This window comes from Syngnathus floridae, chromosome 2 (genome assembly GCF_059516105.1).
Source record: "Syngnathus floridae isolate MCC-2025c chromosome 2, RoL_Sflo_1.0, whole genome shotgun sequence".
In the NCBI taxonomy this organism is placed as follows: domain Eukaryota; kingdom Metazoa; phylum Chordata; class Actinopteri; order Syngnathiformes; family Syngnathidae; genus Syngnathus; species Syngnathus floridae.
Genome location: NC_142414.1, coordinates 22,094,036 through 22,104,778, shown reverse-complemented (window position 1 = coordinate 22,104,778; position 10,743 = coordinate 22,094,036). Strand labels below are relative to the sequence as shown.

Below are 10,743 nucleotides of genomic sequence, written 5' to 3'. Positions count from 1 at the left end.
TTTGGAACCCTAACCCTGATTTTAAACGCAACAACGAAACCCTAACCCTAGTTTAAAACTCTACTTTGAGGCCATAAACCACGGAAATATTTTGCATCGTACTTAATGTTAATGAAGTTGTTGTTGATGGCACTGTGCGTGCCTGTTATGTGTGTGCACTGATGGTAATGCTGAAACATTTTTGTTAGCTCCCTTGGGTAAAACGTTGGGGTGGGGATGGGTGGCTGATGGTGGAGGTTGTTGTTGGAAGGGGTGCAAGGTGTAAGTAGGAAGGCTGAAATCAGTGTTCCCATAGAAACCATTGTATTTCCTTCCCCTGTGATTGGTGCTGCCGTCTTGTGCAAGTATCTGCTATTTCTGTAATGCAACAAGGCCCCAGACACGAGTGTAGTCACAGGACACACACACACGCACGCCCACACATACACACACACTTTCAAATGTCATTTCCTGTTTTGCCTTAACCCTATTAAGGACCATACATTTCGTTATACTGAACTACTGTATATGTTAGCAGCATAGAAGTTGTTAGCATTTTATTTCATCAATGGATTGCTTTACATGACATCATGCACTTCTGGATATGGCAGCAGCCGGCAGATGGAGGTTGTGTCTTTTTCAGCAATCAGCAAAGCTGCTCTCATTCCAACCAGATAGTCAGTCCATTCTTTAACACTTTGTTCAAGACAAATTTTGACACCTGCATGTTCCATATTGTACATGCTCCATGTTCAATATGTTATACGTATAGTATATATGTATACCTTTTAGATCAGTACTTCATAACACCAATTTATTAAATGAATATCTTAAGTTGGTTTGGGCCAACTGTCGTCATGGTATTATATTGAAAATACAAACAAATCAGAAATATGGGATTCTTTCATTGCAGAAATGGCAGCTGACTGTACCTCCATGCTAAACACTATATAACCTAGGTTAATGTTTGGCTAAGTTAATGCTGAAGTGAAAGATGTTGAAATTGTGTGGGGAATAGGGATCATTGTTTATGATGGCTACTTTGTCACTATGTCGTACCATCACCTCTGCATTCAAATTTTCTGTATACACTGGCGGATTTCCAGCTTTCGTTTTAGCACATCTAAAGGGATTGGAAAATGTATGAAATAGCTGATGTGGTTTATTTGGGCAAAACTATCAAACACGAGTCTGTCTAGTGTCCTCGTTTTAAGCCTAGCGTATTCTTTAAATCTGGACCACCCGGACAACTATCCAGTATGAAATTCCAGGCCAACATGTAATACCCCTATCAATCTGCCATAGACCTCTATGTACTCAGGCTGCTCTCTTTTTACGTATATGTTGGTGTACTAATTGCTGGCATTTTTAGAAATTCTCATTTGCAATTGTGTGTGACTACAGGGCAGAATTAGAAATCATTATTAATGAATCACTAAACCAGCACAAGCTATTTGTAATTTATATGTGAATGTCCCTTTTTTGTTCATTGTGTATTGTTTGTCTTATTTAATAGCCAATTTAAAATGGAGCGGAAGAAGAAGCAATGATGAGAAAATCAGACATTGTATAGCATTAGGACCCAGTGGAGAGTTGTGAGGTTGGGTGCTGTCTGCCCACCCATCCTGCTTCTCAGCTCTGCATGCTGCTGCAGTTGCCCTAGGCGCCTACTGAAGCCACTACGTGTGCGTGCGTGCATGTGTGCACGTGCGCGTACATGTGGGTGCATGTGAGTGCGTGCTGCTCGCGTACATGTTTGGAAGGATTGGGCGGGCGGTCACTGCTAGAGGGGGAGGGTTTGAGTAGCAGGCAATGACAAGATGAAAGGGACCAGGTGCGGAGGAGACACAGGAGTATCACACTCTACCTCTTCTTCGACCCTTCCATCCCTCCCTCAACCTCTCAACACACTGCACCCAACATCCACATCTCCTGTACAACTGGTGTGTGTGTGTGTGTGCGTGCGCGTGCGTGCGTGTGTGTGTGTGCATGAGTGTGTGTTGTTGAGAGAGTCATCGAAACAGGTCAGCGTTCCTCCAGCAGAGTATGAATCTGCACAGGACTGAGCAGCTCTTTTCTGGCAGAGGTATGTTACTGTATTATCACACACAAACACACCTACACCCACATGCGTACTTTCTCTGTTAATTTTTTATGCGTGTGTTTGCATGAGTGTGTGTGTGTGGTATGAGAGATGAGGGTGCAAGAAATATTTAGGTCAGTACGAAAATGCAGTGCAAGAGGATCATATGAAGGCTTCTCATTTCATGTGTACAATCCAGTTTGTGTGTCAGTTGTCCAAACTTAGTCGAAGTGGACGAAAAGAACCAGCTCGTTTTCACCTTACAGTGTCATGTGGAATAGCAAGTCATATGGTTTCCCATTCAAACTCTATTGAGTCTGGGAGAAAATGTTTGGATTACCGCTGAGTCTTATTGGTGTACACAGATGGGCAATGTATTTAAGTTAAGCTAATGGAAGGGAGATGTAGGGAGATGTAGGTGTTGGGACCACCACAAACGCCACAAGAAGCACCTTAATAGCTTGGCATGAAGTTGACAAGTGTGAGGAGCTGCTTGAAATCCTCAGTCACTGTGGTCTAAAAATGCTTTCATTAAGTTTGCGATATTGGTGAAATCTGTTTCTTTGTTAAGTCATAATTGTGTCCCTTTATGACTGTCAGCAGACACAGAAATGCACGGGAAGTGAACATCTTAACACTCAAGGAAATACGTTCCATGTCCATTTTAATTCTGTCATCCCTTAATAATCATATATTGTACCAGAATGCAGTGATCCACTACTTCATAGTGACATGCGACCAAAAAGTGCAACAATGTTATGTTGAGTGATGCCTGCTGTGTTGGAGCTAACGCCCCGAGCAAGATGTCTGTGTGTATTTTGACAACATGGTCTGAAAAAAGAAGCCGAAAACAATCAATACTGATGCGAACGACTAAGGCTGTCCGGAGAGTCATTCTGTCTTTTGTGTGCATGGTGAGATGTTGTTTATGCTTCGTTTTATTAGGCTGAAGGTGACTGTAACCCTTTGACCTATTATTATTGTGACGCGAGCTGTGTATACATGTGGGCAGGAAAAGAGCAGGCGCCTCGCTAGTATGTCGGATGGAAAAACGGGTACATGCAGGTGTGCCGCATATGGAAATGTACCAGAGTCTTGGTGCTCGTTTCACAACTTTTACGCCCCGTGCAAATTTGTGACCGTAAACACAGCACAGTGGGGAGGTTGCGCAAGTAGGTACTCCCTTTCGATTCTTTGCACTCTTTTTGCAAAACTATCAATAGGGTCATATCTTGAGACATATTAAATCACTTCAATTGCTTCAATTGCTGGAGAGCACACAGACGGCAACTTCAATCGTTCAGATGGGCAGGAGGGGAAAATGAGGATGACTCAAAGAGTCACTGACTGAACGGATTCTTCAGAACAACAAGTATTTCTACTGTGCATCATTAAAGTGAGAAAGCCCAAATCCCCATGACTGCTGCTGGGATTTTTATAGTGGAACGGATGTTACATTCTATAATTGGGAACTAGTGATGTTTTCCTTTATTAGGTTTAGAGCTAGGGTTGGGGTTAGAGCTAGGGTTAGGGCTAGGGTTAGAGCTTGGGTTAGGGCTGGGGCTAGGGTTAGAGCTAGGGTTAGGGTTAGTGCTAGGGTTAGAGCTAGGGCTAGGGTTAGTGCTAGGGTTAGGGTTAGAGCTAGGGTTAGGGTTAGAGCTAGGATTAGAGTTAGAGCTAGGGTTAGAGCTCGGGTTGGGGTTATGGTTAGGGCTGGGGTTAGGGTTAGAGCTTGGGTTAGGGTTAGGGTTAGATCTAGGGCTAGGGTTCGGGTTAGAGCTAGGGTTAGGGTTAGGGTTACCTCTTAATATTTGCTTCCATCATGTTTTCTGGAGTTTTCCGTCCATCGACTTTTTTGTACTACTTATCCTCATTATCACGAGTGACTAGTGACTATGCCAGATGCCTTTGGGCCACCCAGGACTGGTTGTCGTGTAGAAAAACAACCATTTGCCCATTTGCATAGGCATTTAAATCCATGGACCAGGGGTGTCAAACTCGTTTATTTTTGTGGGCCATATCGTAGTTATGGTTTCCCTCGTGGGGCTATTCTCTCATATTCGCATACACACAACAAAATCCAGTGGAAAAAAGTTTAACAAATTTCTAATTTATTTTGGAAGAGAGTTTTAACAAAAAAAAAACATTGCAATATTTCACTGTTTTTAAAAGTTTTGGTATCCTAATAAGAAACATTGAGTTGACACAAGCAGCAGGGGTGGGGAATCGAACCCTTGATCTCAGGTTTTCGAGCACGGCGACAAAGCCACTCGGCAAGCGTAGCGAGATTGTCATTGTTTCATTCCACGCGCATTGGGTAAGTACAAAACAGTACAGACGACCAAACCCTACCAGGTCGTAATAGCCGACTGGTTAGTGACACGGATAACCGACCTGTAAGAAGCCAGTTCGATCCCAGGGGTGAACATGTTTCATAATGTCCTTTCACAACTGAAGACTCGCTTCGTACACGCATATAAGTGTACGCATATGCAAACAAGGTTGGGGACCACTGATCTATACTAGCTGCTCCATAAAACCATATATGTACCGTGCCTTTCATGCGACACATATGAGGGTTCCATAGTGTAGTAGTTAGTTCTGTGGACTCTCAACCCAGCGACCTGAGTTCTAATCCCAGTGGAACCAATAATATTTTATCATGGAAAAATTTAGGGCTTGGGATAGGGTTAGGTTTATAGCTAGGGTTGGGGTTAGAGCTAAGGTTAGGGCTAGGGGTAGAGCTTGGGTTAGGGCTGGGGCTAGGGTTAGAGCTAGGGTTAGGGCTAGGGTTAGGGCTAGGGTTAGTGCTAGGGTTAGGGTTAGAGCTAGGGTTAGGTTTAGAGCTAGGGTTAGAGTTAGGGCTAGGCTTAGGGTTAGAGCTAGGGTTAGAGTTAGGGTTAGAGCTCGGGTTAGGGGTTAGGGCTGGGGTTAGGGTTAGAGCTAGGGCTAGGGTTAGGGTTAGAGCTAGGGTTAGGGTTAGAGATAGGGATAGGGTTAGAGATAGGGTTAGGGTTAGAGATAGGGTTAGGGTTAGAGTTAGGGTACGAGCTAGGGTTAGGGCTAGGGTTAGAGCTAGGGTTAGGGTTAGAGCTAGGGTTAGGGTTAAGGTTAGGGTTAGAGCTAGGGTTAGGGGTTAGGGTTAGAGCTAGGGTTACGGTTATTCTAATTTATTTTGGAAGAGTGGTTTTAATTAAAAAAAACATTGCAATATTTCACTGTTATTAAAAGTTTTGGTATCAAGAAACATTGAGTTGACACACATGAGTTGCCTTTGCGGGCCACATAAAATAATGTGGGGGGCTGGATCTGGCCCCCGGGCCTTGAGTTTGATACCAGTGGTTTAGACCCTTCAGTCAACCTAATATGCATGTTTTTTTAATCAGCTTCTTTGTCAGGACTAACAAAATATGTGGAATTTTACGCAAGTGGACAAATTGGTGATGATTCACATTAGGATTGTTCGGTCCTTGGTAGAACTAAATTTAACTTATTTTAGTTTAACTTAATGTAAATTCAATCAGTGATCTAGTTATTGAATGTTTGTTGTTGTCACGTCTCGTCCGCGGTTGTTTTATTATGTGCATATTGTCTTAGTTTCTGTCCGTGTGCCTGTGTGCTCGCCCCTCCCCTCCTGTGTGGCCATGATTAGTGAGATCATTCTCAACCGGCCTCTTGTTACCTGTCGTGTATTTAAGTCCTGTCTGCCCCTCACTCCCCGTCGGATCATTGTTGTCATCACGTCTTGATGTCGGCATGTCTTGATGTTTTCACGTCCATAGTCTTCTTGTCTCACTTCCCGGTCAGTCCAGTTATTGTTTTGTTAAGTTGTGTCAGTTCGCCTTTTGAGTTTGCTCAATAAACCCTGGTCCAAGCTGCATTTGGTCGCCCTGCTCCATTCGTTCCATGACAGTTGTGACTTTCAGCTCACAGGTTGCCACAGCGAGTTAGTTGCATGATTTTCTTAGCATAGTGTATAACCGCTCTAAAATGGCTGAGCTTCTCTTCTTTTGTCTTGACATTCATTTTGGCCGCTTGCATCTGTAATTTTTGGTCACGCTATTGTCTTCATTTCTATTATTGTTCTTATTTTGAGTGAATGAATGTTTAGGTCACAAATATCAACCCTTGCACATCTCCTACGCTGCATCTTCTATGTAATTGAAAATGTGTGTTTTCTTTCAGCTATGCCCAGATAACCCTTTTTAGTGGAGTATCCCAGTGGCTCCATCTTCAGGGAAGCGGGGCATCCTGTCGAGACCTTTGGTGCTCCGGCTGCCATGAAAGAATCAACTTCCTGCGCTTCTCTGTGGTACCCTACGGCGGGGGAGGATGGGTGATGGGCCCGTGATACTCAGCGGACTCTCTCCTCCTCATCCCAAACTCTCATGGAAAACCTTGCCACACCGAGTGCCTCCTGCAACGCTTCCTTCCTGGGACTCTCCTCGGTTGCCCTCTCACCACAAGCAAATGCTTCCAACGTGAGCCAAGCTGGACTAGATGTGAAACAGTCTTTAACTCTCTGTGCCATGCTAATCATGGACATCCTGGCTGTGGTGGGGAACCTTGCCGTGATGGTCATCATAAGCAAAACACCACATCTGCGCAAATTCGCCTTTGTGTTCCATCTGTGCTTGGTGGACCTGCTGGCAGCGCTGGTGTTGATGCCTCTCGGAATGGTGCCCGATCGCGTGTTGGCGGATGAGGTGATCTGTCGAAGCTACCTCTGCTTGAGCGTTTGCCTGGTGAGTGCGGCCATCCTCACCATCTGTGCCATCAACGTGGAGCGCTACTACTATGTCGTGTACCCCATGCGCCACGAGGTGAAGATGACGTTCAGGGTGGTGGTGATGGTATTGGTGGGGGTCTGGATTAAAGCCTTTGTCATGTCATTGCTGCCTTTCCTTGGGTGGTTGCTCCAAGGAAACCAGGCTGTGCCCTCGAGTCCGCTGTCCATCCCTGGTCAGGCACACTGCTCCCTCCACTGGGCAGGAGGCAGAACCACACGTCTGATCTTCATGGTCTTTTTCACATTCATCTATTTCCTGTGTCCTATGTTAATTATTCTGGTGGTCTACTGCAACATGTTCAAGGTGGCCCGAGTGGCAGCCATGCAGCACGGCCCACTCCCTACTTGGATGGACACGCCCCGGCAACGCTCTGAATCCGCCAGCAGCCACTCTACTATGGCCGTCAGCCTCGGAGGAACTTGCTCCCGCAACACTCCTCATAGGACCTTCAGTGGTGGGAAGGCCGCCGTGGTTCTGGTGGCGGTGGGAGGCCAGTTCCTCTGCTGCTGGCTGCCATACTTCTCTTTCCATCTCTATTTGGCTGTGGTTTCTACCTCATCTGCCTCGCTGGCCCAGCTGGAGGATGTGGTCACGTGGATTGGCTACTTCTGCTTCACCTCCAACCCCTTCTTCTACGGCTGCCTCAATCGTCAGATTCGGGAGGAGCTCGGCCGCCACCTGGCCTGCCTTTTCAAGCGGGCTGGATCCGGTCAGGGAGAACAGCTGCCCAGCCGTGAGGCCTCCATCGAGGAGAACTTCATGCAGTTCCTTCAGGGCACGGCGTGCAATCTGGAGCCGTGTAACGCTCACAGCCGAGTGCGTCAAGAGGAGACGGAATATGAAGGCCTACAGGAGTCTTCTGCTCTGCGGAACACGCCAGCTGACTTCCACATCCCAGGGGAAATTCTTGAAGAAACCTCAGAGTTGATACAACATCAAAAACTGAACAATCAACTCCATCCACTGGGAAATTCCAAAACTGTACCAGAGATTTAGCTGCCCCACCCATATGATCTAATAATCGAGTTAAAGACTTCATTTTAACTGATGCACCAATTGTCCATGTATATCTTGAATTTCAAAAAAAAAAAAATGTTTTCACTAAAGAGGGGTTCGGTGAATACACATATGAAACTGGTGGGGTTAGGTACCTCCAACAAGGTTATGAACCACTGATCTACATTTAGTTATGCAAAATCTTTATGAGAAAATGGGGAGAAATTCCGTGGAAAATCATTGCTAAATACAATAGATCATGCGCGTCTTCTTCTCCCACACTCGATGTCCTGCGGCATTACTTGTTTAAGAGAGAAACTGCGGTTTGCTGTTTTGTGAGTGACGTCGGTGTGTATTTATAATGGTCTCCCTTGATTTGTTGTTCCAATGTTTATCCTTTATATCTGCCTTGTGATTATCATCTCACCAAAATCATTCCACATTGTGAGACTTGTGATCTTGCACCCTCCGTCCCCTCAGACAAACAGTGTTTTAGCGCTAAGTCAGAAAAATGTCTCCTCCTGTGTAATAAATGCCAGAGGTCACTAACTTGGTGCTCACGGGCACTAGGTAGCCCACAAGGACCACATGAGTAGCTGCCGGCCGGTTCTAAACACCACTCACCAATAATAGGACATAGGATGGTTGTCAATGTGATCATTTGAAGTTGTGAACACTTGAAGAGATTTATAAAATCAAAGTTTTGTACATTGATGTTCATCTGTTTCCAAATTTATGTAAGCAATCATTAATGGGATCAGCGTCTTCACATAAATGAATATATAATTCATTATTAATAATAGTTAGGGATGCAACGATATCCAAACATTACAATAAGATGTTACAATATGAACCTCAGAAAGTTGTAGGCTATTGTAGGAGAAAAATATTTTGAAAAACAAAGCTAATATTGGGTTTTTGAACAGAAATAGGCTTGGCCAGTTCTTTTATTGTCATGTGATCCTCAGCGGCGCCACGTAACATGATCTACTATATAGGGGAGTCCACAAGGTTGTTTTTGGACAAAGATGTGCTGCTTTAAGATTGTAAAACAAAGATGACAGTATTGTGGCAACTTTAACATCACACTATTGCTGTTGTTGTTACATTACTAGTGATAATACCATGCAGTATAATAACATTATTCAAGGTAATTTGAGCAAAGTTGTTATTCTGGTAGCACATATCAAATTGCCAGCCCTTCATGTTAATCAGTCGCCAAGGTGTGGCTTTCTTTTCCAAAAAAGGTTGGGGACCCCTAATCTAATACTCAGGCTTCTTATTGGACTGTAAAGAACTATAACTATTGCTCAGTACAGTACGTGTCTGTTCCCATGCAGATTTTTTTTTTTTTTTTTTTGCTGTAGCATCCCAGTCACAAGCATATGTTGCGATTCGAGTACAGCATACAAAAGCAGTATATTGGATTGTGGCCGTTTGGTTTCAGTGGGACTTTACTTACTGTCTTTCTTACTGTGTAATACAGTGCTGCATGTTGACAGGTACACAGGAGCAGAAGAGCGCTTCTGTGTTTGTGATTGACACAAGCCACAGTGTTGTGGCTACATAAACGTGCCGTTGTGACAATGCATACACATTTGTGAGCCTTTGGCCTCATTTAGCTTGCCAAATGGAAGTCTCGCATCTCAGGTGGAATACACAAACACTTTCTACAAGTTGGGACTGATTCCAAACAAAATGACATGATACGCAATCTGTTTATATATTAGGCCTTTGTCTTGTCTAAGCTCATTCTTTATGTTGCCTAAGTCTATAATGGACAACTAACTAGCTGACTCAAGACCTACAGAACATTTCACACACTGCTGAAAGTCAGAGCCAAAAAACTGGTCCCTTTGTTACAGGGAGACATGATGAAAGAAATAGTCACTTGATTTTGTTATTGTTGCACAAGACAAAACTCACTGCCAGCTGCAAAGTTCTACAATTTTTCATGTGGTTTTATTTATAACTCATACTGGTTTGTGGCTTTAATTTGCCTTAGCTTTTTTTTTTCGTTTTGATAATCTCAGTCTAACTTCCAACATCTCAGTTCAATCGATGTAATGTCACATAAATTAGTGGTTATGATGAAGCCACTCTATCTCAGCATTTTTTGTTTGTGCCAAAAGGTTTTTACTCTCTGTATTCTGTTTATGTCAGACCTATAAAAACGATTGATCTCATTCTTTTTTTTAGTTGACTGTTTTTCCCTTTTTAAGATTTTGTTGGTAACGGAGGGAGTTTGGCATGGTTAAAACCACGTAAGATTTAGGGCTCGATATTTGTTGACAGCGTAGATGCACTTGCACACAATCGGCGCATCTTGATTTTCGTGCTGGTGCAAGCCTCGTTTAGGGAATTTGGCAGATGGCTCTGCGCCATACTGGGCGGGTTGAAGGCGTTTTCTTTGACACGCCCTCGGTGCGCGACAATTTGGTGGCTGAGCGTAAAGCAACCTTTACGCCTGCTGAAACCAGCCAATTCATTCAACACCTTATTATCCATTGGCTGCGTTCACGCCCACAATGGCACAAACTTCACGTTTCTAACTGCGTGTGTTTCCAAAAATACCAAACTAACGTAGACCTCACCCGTGTGAACATCAGGAATGTTTTGGAAAAGTGGGTAATAGTCGGAAGAGCCCCACGCAAGCACAGAGACAATGTGGTAACGCACAAGTGGGCCAGAGTTGAAGGTCACATCATAACTGTGAGTCAGATGTGCTAACCACTATTCCACCCTGCCACACGTTAAACTTTTTTATTTCAAATGCTGGTAAAATAAAAGCAGATTACCTGGAAAATCTGTCTTGCCAATTTGATTGATATTTAATGTCTCCATCCATTCAGAATCTGTGTTGCAGTTGTGCGTAAATCCGCTAAGAGGTGCTGT

At 44.1% G+C, this 10,743-nt stretch overlaps 1 protein-coding gene across 2 annotated transcripts; it reads left to right on the top strand.

Moving 5' to 3' along the window:
• The first annotated feature begins 1,730 nt into the window (after positions 1 to 1,730).
• Positions 1,731 to 10,034, top strand: gpr61 (G protein-coupled receptor 61). Of its 2 annotated transcripts, none has more exons than XM_088369412.1 (2): positions 1,731 to 2,065; positions 6,248 to 10,034. In XM_088369412.1, exon 2 carries the CDS (start codon positions 6,451 to 6,453, stop codon positions 7,846 to 7,848), a length of 1,398 nt encoding a protein of 465 aa, XP_088225538.1. In that variant the 5' UTR covers positions 1,731 to 2,065; positions 6,248 to 6,450; the 3' UTR covers positions 7,849 to 10,034. The 2 variants fall into 2 exon arrangements, with proteins under 2 accessions (XP_088225538.1, XP_088225537.1); XM_088369411.1 differs by lacking the exon at positions 1,731 to 2,065 and adding an exon at positions 5,786 to 5,864.
• The last annotated feature ends 709 nt before the right edge of the window (positions 10,035 to 10,743 follow it).